The sequence below is a fragment of the Phragmites australis genome, chromosome 16 (genome assembly GCF_958298935.1).
Source record: "Phragmites australis chromosome 16, lpPhrAust1.1, whole genome shotgun sequence".
Lineage (NCBI taxonomy): Eukaryota > Viridiplantae > Streptophyta > Magnoliopsida > Poales > Poaceae > Phragmites > Phragmites australis.
The window spans coordinates 527,194-544,889 of NC_084936.1; the positions used below are offsets into that span (position 1 = coordinate 527,194).

Consider the following 17,696-nt stretch of genomic DNA (forward strand, 5'->3'; position numbering starts at 1 on the left):
GGAATATAGAGTCACATCAGGTGGTTAGCGTGACACATTGTGCAGCCACGCCAGAGACACCCCATTTCCAGGGGCTCACTGAGAGAAAGGAAGTGGGAGAAGGGTTGGCGTGACAACATAGTTTGTTATGGAAACAACCCTGGCGTGACAGACTCCGCTGCCACGCCAGCTCTGACCCATTTCCAAGGGCTCACTGGGAGGGAGCGAGGGAGGGAAGGATCGGCATGACGATGTGTGTCATACCAATAGCCTTGGTGTGACAGAGGACCTAGTCACGACAGGCTCCTCAGCGTGATAGGCCTATATAACGAAAATCGAAGGTTATACAGGCTTATATGCTAGTCATACCAAGAATCTTGGCGTGACAAACCTGTATAACTCAGGCAAACGTGAGCTCCTTCTACTCTTGCTGATAGTCCTACTCACAGGTAGGGCTACTGACTATGATGCACAACAGTAAAGATTCAAAACATTGATTCTTCTTTGTTTTGTTTGTACGCATGAAGTGCAAGCATTCATAAGCCACCACAATATTATCTGTGATAACTCTCCCTGGGACAAATGCACATTGCTGCTTGTCCGACAGAACCGTTTTCAATCTATTAGCAAGTGTTTTGGAGATGATCTTAGCTTGTGTTTGGTTCCACGTATGGAGGTGGATACATCCATCTAGGTTTTTAGACTCGTTCGGGTATTTGATTCGTAGACAGGAGCGGATGGACTCATCCAACTACAAGAAATTTCAACCCAAATCATGTATGATCCGCTTCGGTCTGACGTCCGTGACTCCTCACCCCAGAACGGATGGTGGGTCGGGTGAACAATACCCATTTATTTGCATATATATATATATATATATATATATATATATATATATATATATATATATATATATATATATGACACATATTCTATACTCCTAGGAGTATGTACTCCCACATGCAATATACCATCTAAACAAACACTTTATACTCTTTTATCATTTTTAGTATACTCTAATACTAATTCTAAGATACTCCAATATGAGTTGTATGAAAAAAAATTCAATGTTAGCTTTTTATTTTTGCTATATACTCTTTTTATACATAAAAGAAATATATACGCAAATTAAGATAAAAATCATGGAATTTCATAAAAAATTTCGTGGGATTTGTATTGTAGTATCTTATAATTACTAATGAAGTATATTTAAAGTGATAAAGAAGTATAACACACGTGTAAAAGTGGTATATGAGAGGTGGGAGTACATACACCCAGGAGTACATACTAGTTTTCATATATATATATATATATATATATATATATATATATATATATATTCCCGTCGCGGACATGGGGGCCCAAACCCAAAGGCCGAACCTCTCGTAAACTTGGGCCGAGATACGAACCTCGCGTTGTGTCCCGGCCCAAGGCAAAGGAAACGTAGCCAACGGACCAATGAGAAGCAAATCTGGCCGTCTATTGATATCGTACGGATCAACCGAAATTTTTCATTCTAGGCGCGGGACGCGAATTACTGGGAAATTTTACCGCTCTATTCTATATAAAAGCACCAGCAAATTGGCCGCCCACCCACACGGAGCTATTCCAATTTTGAATTTCGAATTCACCAACCACCAGAGAGGCAAGGGCGTCGGAGTCGGAAGACGGGCTGACATGGCGATCGGGATCGAATCGCTGGATGATGGCCACCGCGCCCTGCTCGCCGCAGCCACGGGGCCGCACGAACTCACCATCACCAGCGTCGAGGTCCGCTACGCCGCAGCAGTCCGCGAGCTCGTCCGTGGGGAGCGCTGGACTTGCCTCAACAAGGTCGGTCCTGTCGTTCTCTTCTTCGTCCCCAATTGCTGTATCCCAATTCGTAGATCCAACTGCAATTTCCGTCTGCTGCTCGCAGTCTTACCTGGTGAAGCTGGTCCGCGCCGACTCCGTCCTGCTGCTGATCGAGTGTTCCATCCTCCCCGCCCTCTGCGTCGAGCCCACCAGCGAGCGCTGGATCCCGGAGCTGCGTCGTTACGGTGACAAGCTCAAGTCCATCGGCAAGCGTGTCGGCGGCACCTTCACCAACCTCGCCATCTCCCTCGCCAAGCGCATCAAGCACCACGCCAGCGACTGCACCCAGCGCCGCCGCTCCCCTGGTGCCCTTGGCCGCCGAGCGCGCCGCCTCTGCAACAGGGTCTCCGCACTCCGGGACGCCCACGTCAACATTGGTACGAAGTGACGCTCAGGTTCGTCGCCAGAGGGAGGGGGTGGCAGTGGCCCCGTTCCGGCCCTGTGATATACCATCCATATGCATAGCAATATACTCAGATAGTATAGTATGGTATAGTATAGTACCATCCATATACATAGCAATACATACCATTAGTATGCACGTACCCAACTACTAGTAGTTACCTGTCTAGGTTGTCGTTTCAAGTGATACAGTCTTTCGTTCGAGTCTGAGCAATGTCAGCATGTTTTTGGGATTCCAGTAGGATTTCGTTGATGCTGTTTTTCCTGTCGATGATGAATCGGAGTTGGAATTGGTGACGCGACATTGTAACCAAAGCAACCAGTTGTCATATATGAATGAATGATGAATGGAAATTCGTGCCTTGAATTGATGATACATGCATATAGGTATTTGACTTGCTGTTGGAATTTGACTTGCTGAAGCCTTAGGTTCATGGTACAGACTTGAAATCCTTTTTATTGCTTTGTTATCTATCTTTGGTGCTGCTGACCAGTCCCTGTGCTGAAATTATGAGGAGCATAGCAGCATTTGTTAATCAAATTTTCGGGCCTCATTAGCTGCTCAATTGATTGCAGATTGTGGGCATTGATAAGTAATAGTGAGCATGGGAGGAGTATGGCCAAATTTTAACTAGTGCTTGTTTAAATCAACTTAATGATTCTGTGATAAGCAATGGGTCAATGACTGTTCTTAGTGACTGTTATTTCGCTGAGCAGTGGGTCAATGGCTATTCTTAGTGACTCCTATTTCTCTGAAGGAAAAAGGATGTAACTTAACAGTCCTAAGATAATGCATTTCATATTAAATGAAGAAAACTGTATAAAGTAAACGCTGACTCTTATTTCATGTCTGATAAACAGTTGTTTGGTTGGTTGTGTCTGAAATTTGCCAGTAAGATATGTAACGAACTTAGAACTGTGAGGTGGGTAGCAAAGAAAAATATTCATTATGCCTCTGCTGATGGTCTTGTTATTTTCTTCACTGGTCATGCGCATTTTCAATTTGACGAGTCTCCTTAAAAATGATCAAATGCATCCCTCTAGTGTACTCAAGTGTTTGGTGTTTTCACTTATCAACCTCCACTTTAAGATCAAGCCTATTCGGTCGTGAGCTCCATTATATTCCGTCCCCTAGTTGCTTGTGTGATGATACTGTAAGTGTTAGAGAATCCTGTACCATGTAAGATCCTGTGAGTTTGTTATGATGCACTGGGGTTTGTATGAGACACTAGATGGAACAATGGTTTTGAGTTTGCCTGGGATTGTTGTTGGATTGTGGACATTGCGATCGAGTACTGATCTATGCCTTTTATTAGTTTCTTTCTGTTCGGTGGAGTAAATTACTTGATTGTCAGTGTTTTCGCCAGCAGTTTTCTTTGGGTTACCTTGCAGTTTTGATGTTCCAAGTCGAGCCATTTGCAATAAAAGTTCTCTGAAGGGTTCGATTCATCAAAGAGGCCGCAAGGACACTTTTTATTTTGCAAAGCAGAACCGTGTGACCATGGATGGCATCTCTGTCAGGAGCAGTGTTAGGTCCTTTGTTACCTTTTTTGCTGTGGGGATTCCACTTCTGGTAAAGCACATGTTTTTACATCGTTGTGGTGAACTGATCTATCTGGTGATGCCCTTCTCTTAACTGAAAGAGAAGAAGACTTGAAACAGAAGCGTCAAATGGCTCTTATGTTCCTTGGAGGCATGCTACTGGTGCAGCCTTAGCTCTTAGATTTGGGAACAGTAAAACCGAGACAACTGAGCTATGGTGTAAAAAATAAGAGGAAAGGCAGGATCATAGGAACTTGAACGCAGGAACAAGATGATGGAAGTTGGTGATAATAAGTTGAGTGTAACCATCTTAATTTGTACTGCACATCTTGGATCAACAACTTGATGGCAGGGAGAAATTGAGATGATGTGGCATTCTTCTCACTAGCCATTGATTGTACTCAGCTAGCTTTAACATGGATTGACATCTTAACAGAATCATAAAAGTTTAAAGTGCAATTCTCCATATGCAAACACATCGTTAGTAACTAGCAGTAATTGTTTGTGCAAATTAAGATAGTTGTGGCATGAACCATTCAGCACCGTTCTGAATCACAGAAAGTTTGAAGAAGCACAACCACAACCTTTCTGATGGCAATCTACATATTCTTTCAACACTTCAGTACCGGTACCATCAGTTGCAGAATCTTCAAACGATATGTATGATTCACAAAAAACATTGGAGTCATGGAGTACAGAGAACTATTCGCAAAAATCCATGGCATGCTTGATACGTGATACAGGCATTCAGACTAGGACATAGTGATTGACTAAGTATCATTCCCATCGCGCAGTTCCAAATTTCCTTTGCTGATCACTCATAACGAAATAACTATTTGCTGATAGTAAGTTCATAAATTGAATATATTCATCTTTGTATCACTAAGGAATTGATGAATTAACCTACCCTCATTTCGTTTATGTTCAATTGTTCCTGTTGCTGAATCAAAATTAGCAAAATCTACAGTAACCCTTACAAGTACACAATTATGAAAGATTATGGACTCAAAGCAGAAAGAGAGACAAAACTTCCAATGCTATTTATAATGCAACATCCAGTAGCTAGTTGTGTAAGAGTTAACCATCATCTTTCTACTGCTAAGGAACAGATAACCTACCTCCCTTTCTTTGTGTTCCCTCTTTTTTCTTGGGTGGATGAATTGGCAACAAGAAGTTGAGTGTAATAATTTTGCACCGCTAAGAAACAGATGGCATCATCTTGGATGAAAACTTAATGGCAGGGAGAAATCGAGTAGATGTGGCACTCTTCTCATTATCCATTATTTGTACTCAGCTTTAATATAGACTGAGATTTGAACAAGCCACAACCTTTGTCATTGCAATATTAGTACTGCTACATATTTTTTTCAACACTTCACTACCGGTACATCAGTTGCTGAATCTTGAAACGATATAAATCATACAAAGAACACACTGGAGTATAGTGAACTATCCACAATAATCTACAGCATGGCTGATCCAGGCATTCAGAGTAATGGTGATTAGATTACTAAGGTAGTATCATGCATTCCCATGCTGCAGTCCCACATTTACAATGATGATGATAATGGAACATCCAATTGCTGATAGTAGAAGTTCATAAGTTGAGTATGCTTTGTATCACTAAGGAACAGGAACTGATGAATTAACCTACCTTCATTTCCTTTATTTTCATTGTTCCTGTTGCGTGAATCAAAACCAGCAAAATCTACAGCAACTCTTACAAGTCATGATTATTCTCCCAACCAATATGCCCACCGTCCTCCCAAATTCCAAATTCTATGTGTACTATGTTCATGTTGGAGTGTACAATAACAGATTCCGAGCTGATGAAAATACAAAAATACAGGATTTCCAATGAAGCGGAGCAGATGCTGAGATGCAGTGCAGTCAGACCTGAAATTGCTCCATCTGGACGTCGGAGGCCTTGAGGGGGACGTAGTCGCCGAGGTAGACCTCGAGGTGGTCGGAGATGTTGGCCTTGTCGATGCTCTCGTGGTGGTAGCTCTTGCACACCAGGTAGACCACCGTCTGCGTGACCAGCGCCAGCATCACCACCGCGCACAGCGCCGCGAGCATGAGGAGGCCGAGGAAGAGCCTGCCCCCGGCGCCGACACCATGGGTCGCGCCTCGGACGACCCAGGCGCGGAAGGCGACCTCGACGACGGCGAAGACGAGGTTGAGCGTGGCGAAGATGGCTGCGGCCGTCCAGAGCTTGCCGCGGATGAGGTCCTTGCTCTTGCGCATGGCGTGGAAGCCCTTGTAGTCCTCGAGCACGGAGACGACGCTGGCGAGGTGCCAGACGACGCTGAGGTAGACGAGGCCCGCGAGGTAGGCGACGAGGAGGAGGAAGGCCAGAAGCCCGGCGATCCCCGAGCCGTTGTCGGCGGCGATGAGGAGCGCGAGGAAGAGGAGGAGGAAGGCGACGTGGTAGGCGAAGAGGAGCGCGAAGGCGGCGAGGAAGGTGGCGGCAAGGCGGCGCCAGACGCGGGGGACGACGGAGAGCACCCGCGGGAAGGAGAGGGCATCATATTTAGCGGAGTAGACGGAGGCGACGGAGAAGACGGCGGCGGCGGTGGAGAGGAGCGAGAGGAGGAGGAGGGCCAGGAAGTAGGCGGCCTTGAAGAGGAGGAGGGCCGCCCAGTCGGAGGCGAGGCGGCTGAGGAGGCGGTCCCGCTGCGCGGGGGAGACGGTGGAGTCGAGGGCGGTGTCGTCGGAATCGATGTGGGTGAAGAGGGCGTGGGAGATGGCGATGTGGAGGAGGAAGAGCGCGGAGAGCGGGAGGACGAAGGCGGCGGCGATGCGGGCGAAGAGCGGGCGGTGGGAGCCCCGCAGGATCTGGGCGGAGGCGCGGTAGATGCCCGCGACGCCCAGGAACTGGAGCTCCTCCGGCTCGAACTCCATGGGCTGGATTCCGATTTCTTCTCCTCTCAGCTGCTGGGCGGCTGCCGGTGCTCGGAATGGAATCCGCTCCGAGTCCGATTTGGTGGTGGTGGAGATCTCGGCGCTAGGCCTGAGGATTGTTCTCTCAGGCGAGCTCGTGTCGTGGTGGGAATTGGGAATTGCTTCGGATTTGGTTGGGTCGTCGCTCGCGATTGGAGAAGACGATGGACGGAAATGCGAGGAAGGAAACAGTCAGGCTTCGTAATTTGTTTTTGGTTCGACAAACCGAGCTTTAGGTACTACTCTCTTTTATTACAAATTTAGTTCGTTTTAATTCTGCAAACTATTCTCAAAATATAAATTATTCTCAAACTTCTATATATTTTTCATCTTATAAATATTTTTATTGTTTAATAAATATTACCACTCTTATAAATAAATGAGTTATCTTTATTATGCAGAATAAATAAAAAACAACAAGTTTATTTGATCTACTTTTTAAATTTTTATGTAAAAAATTAAAACGATCTATATTTGCAATCGGATGAAGTATTTATTATTATTTGCTGCTTCTGTTTTTTTAGTGTTTTTAGTCTCTCATTGCGCATATGTACCTATAGTTTATAGGTGTGAGTTTGGATGTGCTCGTTTAGTATATGGTAGGAGAGGATAAAAAAATTGTGTTTGGTAAGTTGATTGGGTCAAGTCCACCGGCAAGATTAGTGCTGCACGTATGGGTCAGTACACGGGCATATGGGCGAAGAGTTGGTGTAGTGGACAGCAGTTTTCAGATATTCATTCTCTGTTCCTCCAGTAGGTTGTATTGTTGTGAACCTGCTGTATGCTCCTTACGTAGCCAAAGGATACTTTTTCGCTGGACTAATGGAAGCTTTGTTCCCTTTCTTCAGAAGAAGTGCAAAGAAGGTACTTTTATGAGTCTGGTACTTGATCCACCATCGTTGGCAAAAGCGCAAGACAAGGTTCGTCATCGACTCGCATATACAGTAGTGCTTGGTCAAATCCGGAGGCTCCGGCATTTCCAATCCGTCCCATCTGGTTGCCGGACGGTGAAATCGCTGCGCACATTGCAATTGCAGGGATTTATCCTGCCGATCGAAGAGCTCCATCGTTAGAAAATATTCCATCAACGACCTCGGCAAGCTCACCAATAAAGTAATCAAATAGTTTTGTCCGTCGATGGTCACGCTTGCTTGGAATTCCCAAATGCTCATTGCTGTTCACTTGTGGGAAACTCGATCGGTAACGTCAATTCAAATGCTTCGCTTTACTATGTATGGCCCCATATCCTGTTAGTGATGACAGGCGTCCTGACCTGACGGAAAGGATCGTGGTAGGGATTCGCGCTTGCTCCTCGAGTCAAAAAACATTTTAGGATTCAATATATATATATATATATATATATATAGGACACCTATTATATACTCCTAGGAGTATGTACTCCCACATGCAATATACCACCTAAACAAATACTTTATACTCTTTTATCATTTTTAGTATACTCTAATACTAATTCTAAGATACTCCAATATGAGTTGTATGAAAAAAAATTCAATGTTAGCCTTTCATTTTTGCTATATACTCTTTTTTATACATAAAAGAAGTATATACGCAAATTATGATAAAAATCATGGAATTTCATAAAAAATTTCGTGGGATTTGTATTGTAGTATCTTATAATTACTAATGAAGTATATTTAAAGTGATAAAGAAGTATAACACACGTGCAAAAGTGGTATATGAGAGGTGGGAGTACATACACCCAGGAGTACATACTAGTTTTCCTATATATATATATATATATATATATATATATATTCACATGGTGTATGGGACGACAATGCAATGCATGCTACACCTCAAGTATCATCCATGCCTGAGATTATGGGCACGTTTGGGTTTGGATGGCGATGGCGCCTGTGCTAGCCCAGCCAATACGTTGGATTTCGCTGCCACCATTTCGCGAGTGTAAGACCATCTCCGAGGGAGTTCGTGTGTGCAGGCATTTGGGCATTTGGATCGACGCCAATGCTTTGGCTTGCCCGGACTAGCATGTGCTCTTAAACCATCCCAACTATATTTTTCTCATCTCGTTCTTTTTCTGATTTCTCTTCGTATTCTCATTCAATTTATTTTCTCTTATAGGTGTTGATCCAAATGCATCCACACTCACTTGGTCAACGCCATTTTTTTTGGCAGGGTAACTCTGGGTGTCCATCCAAAGGTGCCCTATATTCCCGGTTGCAGCTCTCCCGGCCGGACAGGACAGGGAAGATGCATGACACTACTAGACAAAGCCATTGACTTACTTGATTGACCAAGCAGAGCAGGAAGGTTCCCTTGTCAGACAGTCCACGACATGCCCTCGCAATGGTATCATCATCCATTTTGTTATCCTTATTTTTCACATACATTTTATACAAACCTCAATCTGAGCAGAAGCCATCCAAGGGAAGGGAGTCAAAGATCTTGAAACAGACAGAGCTCAACAGAATCATCAAGGAGAAGGATGATCATACATCTCCAAATTTATGGCATTTTTTGATGACCAAATGATGGCATTTCCTTTAGCCATCTTCTTCTCCAAATGTTGTAACTCACAGGTAGATTTGAATGCTATGCAATCAGGCGATCGTGAACTGGGGCTCAAGTCCCTGATTGACGAGAGCAAAGAGATGACCAACGACGAGGTAAAGCATAATCAACAGGCTGCTGCTCAACAAGGAGGAGAGGAGACCCTGCACAGGCGCATCGTCGCCGGCGAAGACAAGGCGTCACGGCGATAAGCCGTGCCATCCAGATTGGGAGCTTCATATTTGCTGGCCCAACCGTTGTCGGCAAAATGTTGGACATGAGCGAGCTCATGGCGAAGCACCTTGGATGAAAACTTATGGCAGGAAGAAATTGAGATGATGTGCCGGCCACTCTTCTCATCATCCATTGTTTGTACTCAGCATTAATATAGACTGAGATATGAACAAAACCATAAAATCCTTATCCAAACACCTTGCTAGTAACAAGCAGTAATTGTAGAGCAAAGATAGTTCGATTCATTCTCAATCACAGATAGAGATAGGAGAAGCAGAACCACATCCTTTCTCATTGCAATATTAGTGCTGCTGCTACATTTTTTTTCAACACCTGTTCACTACTGGTATAGTGAACCATCCCCAATTATCGCACCATGGCCGATTCAGGCATTCCGAGTAAGTTCCAAATTTCCAATGCTGATCATAATGAAACGTCCACTTGCTGATTCTAAGTTGATAAATTGAGTATATTCATAAATTGAGTATCACTAAGGAACTGAAGAATTAACCTACCTTCATTTCCTTTATGTTCATTCTTCTTGTCGTGTGAATTAAAAGTTAAAACCAGCAAAAGCTACAACAAGCCTTACAAGTTACAACAAGCACACAACTCATGATTATTCATTCCCCCCACCAATACTACCATCTACATCCCAATTCTATGAGTAGTATCTATGTTCATGTAAAATTACAGATTCCAAAGACAAGACCTGGAATTGCTCGAGAGTAGAAGCAGAGCACAGCCATGGAGAGGGAGGCAGTCGATCAGACCTGGAATTGCTCCATCTGCACGTCGGAGGCCTTGAGCGGGACGTAGTCGCCGAGGTAGACCTCGAGGTGGTCGGAGATGTTGGCCTTGTCGATGCTCTCATGGTGGTAGCTCTTGCACACCAGGTACACCACCGTCTGCGTGACCAGCGCCAGCATCACAACCGCGCACAGCGCCGCGAGCATGAGGAGGCCCAGGAAGAGCCTGCCGCCGGCGCCGACGCCGTGGCTCGCTCCCCGGACGACCCAGGCGCGGAAGGCGACCTCGACGACGGCGAAGACGAGGTTGAGAGTGCAGAAGATGGCTGCGGCGGTGGGGAGCTTGCCCCTGATGAGGTCCTTGCTCCTGCGCATGGCGTGGAATCCCTTGTAGTCCTCGAGCACGGAGACGACGCTGGCGAGGTGCCAAACGACGCTGAGGTAGACAAGGCCGGCGAGGTAGGCGAGGACGAGGAGGAAGGCCGTGAGGGTGGCGAGGCCGGAGCCGTTGTCGGCGGCGACGAGGAGCGCGAGGAAGAGGAGGAGGAAGGCGGCGTGGTAGGCGAAGAGGAGCGCGAAGGCGGCGAGGAAGGTGGCAGCGAGGCGGCGCCAGACGCGTGGGACGACGGAGAGGATGCGCGGGAAGGAGAGCGCGTCGTGCTTGGCGGAGTAGACGGAGGCGACGGAGAAGACGGCGGCGGCGGTGGAGAGGAGCGAGAAGAGGAGGAGCGCGAGGAGGTAGGCGGCCTTGAAGAGGAGGAGGGCCGCCCAGTCGGAGGCGAGGCGGCTGAGGAGGCGGTCCCGCTGCGCGGTGCCCGGGGCGGTGGAGTCGAGGGCGGTGTCGTCGGAGTCGATGTGGGTGAAGAGGGCGTGGGAGATGGCGATGTGGAGGAGAAAGAGGGCGGAGAGCGGGAGTACGAAGGCGGCGGCGATGCGGGCGAAGAGCGGGCGGTGGGGGCCGCGCAGGATCTGAGCGGAGGCGCGGTAGACGCCCACGACGCCCAGGAACTGCAGCTCCTCCGGCTCGCAGTCCATGGATTCCGCTCCGATGTGGTGGCGGGATTGAATTGGAGGTGGAGAGGAGGAATTGGATTGGAGGCGAGGTCGGGCTGTGCCTGCTTCTCCTCCTTCTGCGAGGTCGGGTCGTGGATGGGAATGGGGAATTAATTGGAGAAGACGATGGATGGATGGATGGAATGGGAAGTAAGGCTACTCCTCCTTTCCTCCTACCGCGAGGAGGAAGAACGCGTCCGGTGGACCTGCTTTCTCCGTTGACCACCACAATTCTAATTCCAATTCCAATTCCAATTGGTTTCCCACCGATTCCTTGTGGAATGTGGATCAACGACCAACGTGATTCCTACGCTACGCCGTCCTCTTCTCTCGTGACCACTAGCTAATGTATGATACAAGACTTGGTCTCTCCGTTGACCACCCTCTGTTTCTCTCTTGACCGCTAGCTAGCTAGCTAATTGATTTTTTTATTTATGTGTTTTTAAATTCTGGAATTTGTAAATATATATATCTGATTTGAAATTTACACACACATACATACATACATACATACATACATACATACATATATATATATATATATATATATATATATATATATATATATATATATATATATATATATATACTCTTATCACTCATTGGATAGGCGATAAGAACATGTCACTCAGACTACGTGGGTCGCAAGCGTGATAGGACTCAATACCTATGGGGCTCTCCATTGTGGTCCTCTGATTGGGCGACTAGGGCAGTAGCTCCTCCTGTCACCCGTTGAAGAATGGGCCATATGAGTAGATATATCTCAATTTTTTAAAATAAGTGTATATATTTGCAAATTCTAGATTTAAAAAATATATAAATAAAAAAGTCCTAGCTAATGTATACAAGACAGACTTGGTCTCCAACAGGTCGGACCTACATAAATGGCACTCTAGGCCATTACGGGTTGGGCAATTTTGGGCCACAGCCTAGCCTGGCAGCATGTGAGCCAAGTGCTGGATGGCTTCCTCCTGTTGCTCTAATGCTTTGTCTATTGCCTTGGATGGGGGTCGAGAGGAGGAATTGGATTGGAGGCGAGGTCGAGTTGTGCCTTGTGGTGGGAATGACGAAATTGCTCTGTTTGGCGAGGAAGACGAAAGCGATTGGTTCTGGTTTTGGTTTGTTAATTCCAATGTATACGCATGGATGGAATGAGAAGAAGAAAGCGATTGGTTTTTCTCCATCGTGGACCTTGTGCCAATCAACGTCCTTCCCGCTCTTACACTCCTCTCGCCACCACCATCAACCCTCGTCAGTTCTGCCCCCTAAGAACCCAAGAAGCCCACCGCCATGTTTCCTACTATTTTACGCCGTCCTCTTCTCTCTTGGACGCTAGCTAGCTAATGTATAGTACAAGACTACTTGGTTTCTCCGTTGACCGCCCTCCTAGCATGTGGAATCATCACGTCATACCACTTGTTGAGGGTAAATCCCTGACAGTGATTCCGAGGTATGTCAGACGGTGGGTGCGTGAACGGCGTTTCAGAGACTGAGTGTGTCTTTGTGTAGATGAAGGATTCGAGGACACTAGGGGTTAAACAGGTTCGGGTCTCCCGAAGGATAACAACTCTACATTCTGTGTATTCTCTTCTTTGGTCTAAGTTGGTTACAGATGATGTTCTTGCCAAGCCTTCTTCTCGGCCTCTTTCGCCTCTAGGCCTCTCCCTTTTTCTCCACCCTTTCCTCACAAGTCTAGTACTCCTCCCTTTATATATCAGAGGGGGAGAGGATTTACACACGAGTCAAAACATACACCCAAGCTTAGTTAGAGCCTCCCACCTAGGCACAGCATTACTAAGAGCAGACGTATCACATTTGCTCTTGGGCACTACAGAGCCTGTCCCATCGCTCCACCGCCTGCGTCATCCCGGTCGCCCGGACTGCCCTATCCTGTCCTCACGCGCCACCTGCGCACCTGCAAAAGACCTCCTGCCACGTCTGTCAGGCCATCCCGTGGCATTTAATGCTATGGGACGGGACACGACAGCTCTGCGCCGATCATGCCTTGGTCGACTAGAAAGAGGACCCGGGGAAGGAAAATACTCGAGTGAAAAAGCATTTATTGTGATTAGACTGTTTAAACACATACCTGTCCCACAACTAGAGGAGACTGGTCACGGGGTTTGCTCCTTCGACCTGGTGACTGGGTCGCGCAGCTTGGTCGGAGAACCTGGTTGCGTGGTCGCTGGCTGGTCGTGCGGGGTGACCACGGTTCCGGTCAACGTGGCATACAACACCTGCTGATATCTTACCGATGTGGGACCGTCCGCGAGGGGACCCCACTATTCTTAACACCGACACCACTACTATCCTAGTGTGCTAGAGGCAAGGTCGTGTCGTGTCTTGGCATGTGCCACCAAGGCAACAAGTGGTACATCTGTTGCATTGCACCTACCAAGAGTGGTCAGCTCCTTGATACAGGGATTGATACGGTAAGCATAGGAGATACTATATTGGTTTTAGGGCGTGACCTTAGGTTGGCTCTAGGGCGAGAGCACTTGAGGGCTATGAGTAGACTACTGACAACCGACCATAGTTGACATGGCCCGGTACGTCAACGCATTGGACGCTCTCTATCGAGATCACCAGGGAGAGCTTCGTGTAGCTTTCAAGAGATCTGAGGAGTCGGAGATCCAAGAGAGAGCATTGAGGGTCATGCTGGATCACGTAAGAGCTCAGGCAACAATAACGGAGGATTGTGCAGATAGGTCCTCCAGAGTTTGGCATAACGTAGTGACCTGCTAAACAAGCAAGAGGCCCAGATGACTGCAGCTCTCAAAGGAGGATATCGTCGTAGGTTCACCGCCAAGAAGAGAGTCATGATATTGCAAGCTAGTCGCACCAGCCATGTGGTACTGTCTGGAGTACCCCTTCTTCCCGCCAGAGTCGCAACCACGATAATGTCGGGCAGAGTCACCACCACATTGGTCCCAACAGCAGCAAAGGAGTTGAATCACTAGATCCGCTTGACGATGAGGAGATGGAGCTTGCCTCCGATAGCTTTGAGGAGCCCATCAAGCGATCTCCCACTACGGACGACGACGAAGACGAAGGCCTCACCTCACCAGAGGAGTCCACCACCGACAACATCATCGACCTCAATGGCATGGACGTTGATGGACCAGCAGGAGGTGTCTGATCACCAGAGCCGCTTGAGGACAAGGAGATGCAACCTACCTCCAATAGCTCTGAGGAGGAGGATCCCACCAAGCGTGAGCCCGCTACGGACGATGATGATGGCCTCGCCGCACAAGAGGAGTCCACCGCTTGCAACATTGTTGATCTCGACGCCTTGGACGTCGAAGGAACAGCCGGAAGCGTTGAATCACCAAAGCCACTCGACGACGAGGAGATGGAACCTACCTCTGACAGCTCCGAGGAGGAGACCACCAAGCATGAGCTCACTACAGATGATGATGACGATGGCCCCATCTCACTAGAGGAGTCTGTCGCTGACAACATTATTGACCTTGATGCCATGGACGTCGGCAGACCTACAAGAGGCGTTGGATCACCGGAGCCACTAGAGGTGAGGAGATGGATCCTACCTTCGATAGCTTCGAGGAGGAGGATACTACCGAGCATGAGCCCGCTGTGGATGACGACAATGGTGACAATCCCGCCATACCAAAGGAGTTTGTCGCTGACAACATTATCGACCTCGACACCATGGATGCCGACGAACCAGTAGGAGGCGTCGGATCACCAGAGCCTCTCGAGGACAAGGAGATGTAGCCTACCTTCGACACTTCGAGGAGGAGAAGACCACCGAGCATGAGCCTGCTACGGATGATGAAGACAACAATAGGGACAATCCCACCATACCAGAGGAGTCTTCCACCGACAACATTGTCAACCTTGACGCCATGGATGTCAACGAACCAACACGAGGTGTCGGATCACCAGAACCGCTCAAGGACGAGGAGATGGAGCCTACCTCTGACAGCTTCGAGGAGGAGGAGCCCACCGAGCGTGAGCCTGCTACGGACGATGAAGATGATGTCAGTGGCCCCGTCACACCAGAGGAGTCCATCGTCGACAACATCGTTGACCTCGATGCCATGGACGTTGATGAACTAGCAGAGGTGTCGGATCACTGGAGCCGCTAGAGGACAAAGAGATGGAGCCTATCTTCAACAGCTCCGAGGAGGAGGAGCCTACCGAGCATGAGCCCAATATGGATGATGGCCCTGCCACACCAGAGGAGTCCACCGCTGACAAACATCGTTGACCTCGATGCCATGGACAACGATGAACCAACGGGCAACGCGTGAGAGGACATCACCCAAAGGAATAAAAAAACACTAGTATGCTCTTCCAACATTGCATGGTCCCACCTCAGATCTAGTCCATATATAAGCCAAAAGCCCGTGCCCATCAAGACAACCCTCCCACCTCATGTCTCTGCTCGGAGCAACCACTTTTGCCACATATATTATTTTCTCTTCTTTTTTCTCCTTTTTTTGGACTACGCCGTTATCTTTCTGCATCCGTTGGATGCTTTTGCTTTGTTACCTACGTTGTGGATGTTCCTATGTTTACACCTAAAGTCAGTTTATGAAAGTAGATTGTCAGTTCGTGATGGTGCCTATGTTCTCAGTAAAGGATGCCATGTATTCTCACTTGAAAATAAAGCACTTGTGCTTTCACACTCATGACATAAAAAGCAGTTAAAAGTTATTTGATCAGACTTGTCAAAAACAACATAGCAGCAGGAACTCATTAGTGCTATCACAATCCTTGTCTAAGCACTAAGCCATTGTTACATTGAACAAAATAAAGGCACAAAGACATATAAAGCTACGAGCAGATCTTTTTTATCGGGCACTCAACACCTTTGATATATGAACAAGGATACCCAACAATGAGAATGAGACGAAATGTCTAGTCAGTGAACTTAATGATCTCTTTCATCTATTCATGTTCTGGGAAGAAGGTCCATGACATAACCCTTTCTCTAGCTAGAATTAAAAGGAACATCACAACTACTTACGTGATAGTATTGATCTGGTAAGTCATAGTACAAAACTGAAATATGTAAATTATCACATGACGAAGATCTATGGAAGATCTCATATGAGATGTTGTTGCCGGCTCATTCGTTTGGAGTTCTTGGACAATGTTGCAATGTCAGTAGAAAAACGTAAGAGTACATATAGGAGCACAATGAGGTATACGGGGTTCACAAAGGGTTGAAGATCGGATAGATAGTGTCGGTGACATGAGAATCAGGGGTCTCCGATTCCCGAGGCTATGACAGCAGAATGCCACATGGCGTCTTTCCTCGGGGACTATCTCCCCGAGGACCGAGAAGAGCCAGTTCCGGGAGGAGTGCTCGGGGCCATAAACAGTGGTCCCTAAGTACCCAGAGTTCCCCGAGGATCCGAGAAGAGGCAGTTCCGGGAGGGGTGCTCAGGGCCATGAACAGTGGTCCCCGAGTACCCGTAGTTTCCCGAAGATTCGAGAAGAGCCAGTTCCGGGAGGGGTGCTCAGGGCCATAAACAGTGGTCCACGAGTACCCGGAGTTCCCCGAGGACCCGAGAAAAGACATATCCGGGAGAGGACGCTCCGGGCTATGAACAGTAGTCCCCGAGCATCCAGAGTTCCCCGAGGATCTGAGAAGCCCCTTGCCAGTGGACCCCACAAGGGCTCAACGGTGAGGTGTCAATTGGTGAGAGGTCCGATGCTGCATTTTAGAGGAAGCGTGGCCTGTCATTTCCAACCACTCCCCCCTCCACACCTGTCGTACTGAGTACGTCAGTCCCTGCCACCACCTGGCAGGAAGGCGTGGGGACATTTAATACGACGGGCCCCATCGCACATCACCTTGCGGGGCCCAGAAGGGAAACGGCTTGGAGATATCGTCGCTGGGCTCGAGGCGTATCGCCTGCCCCCCTGCTGTGTCATACCTGCTCTGACCGACCGAGCATGCAGGGTTGTTCAGCGGCTGCCCGGTGGGCCCCCCTGCACCTGCTAAAGTTGGCGTAATGAGCGACAGGACCGGCCGAAGGTGCATGTTCAACCTCCTGTAATATCAAACTGCAGTCCCATGATGGTTGCTTTTCATTTATGGCTCATGGGAACTCGTGCCCCCCTTTCTGGGCACGCCGAGCCTCCCCCAGCAGGATAAAAGAGGGGGTGCACTCCGGAGAAGAAGGGGCGAGAACAGGTCAGACAAGTCTGAAGCCCGACGAACAAGTCTCGGAAGTTCTAGCTCATAGCTGAAGGTCGGAGAGATCGGCACTTGAAGACCGAAGCTCTAGACTTAGACAAAAAACCTTGTAATACAGAGAACCAGAGAGAGGCATTCCAAGAGCATTAATAGCATACATACAGGAATAGGGTATTACGCTCCGTGCGGCCCGAACCTGTCTAAAATCCCTTGAGCATTTACTCTCACTAGCAGAC

At 47.7% G+C, this 17,696-nt stretch overlaps 3 protein-coding genes across 3 annotated transcripts; 1 reads left to right on the forward strand and 2 right to left on the reverse strand.

Annotated features, from left to right (window-relative positions):
- Window positions 1-1,587: 1,587 nt before the first annotated feature.
- On the forward strand, window positions 1,588-2,839 carry LOC133896238 (uncharacterized). Its single transcript, XM_062336804.1, has 2 exons — window positions 1,588-1,812; window positions 1,898-2,839. Exons 1-2 carry the CDS (start codon window positions 1,657-1,659, stop codon window positions 2,219-2,221), a joined length of 480 nt encoding a protein of 159 aa, XP_062192788.1. The 5' UTR covers window positions 1,588-1,656; the 3' UTR covers window positions 2,222-2,839.
- A 2,424-nt stretch (window positions 2,840-5,263) lies between these two features.
- LOC133895905 (uncharacterized) lies at window positions 5,264-7,027 on the reverse strand. Its single transcript, XM_062336430.1, has one exon. It carries the CDS (start codon window positions 6,679-6,681, stop codon window positions 5,668-5,670), a length of 1,014 nt encoding a protein of 337 aa, XP_062192414.1. The 5' UTR covers window positions 6,682-7,027; the 3' UTR covers window positions 5,264-5,667.
- Window positions 7,028-9,934: 2,907 nt separating this feature from the next.
- LOC133895583 (uncharacterized) lies at window positions 9,935-11,481 on the reverse strand. The gene has a single exon (XM_062336010.1). It carries the CDS (start codon window positions 11,268-11,270, stop codon window positions 10,254-10,256), a length of 1,017 nt encoding a protein of 338 aa, XP_062191994.1. The 5' UTR covers window positions 11,271-11,481; the 3' UTR covers window positions 9,935-10,253.
- Window positions 11,482-17,696: the final 6,215 nt, after the last annotated feature.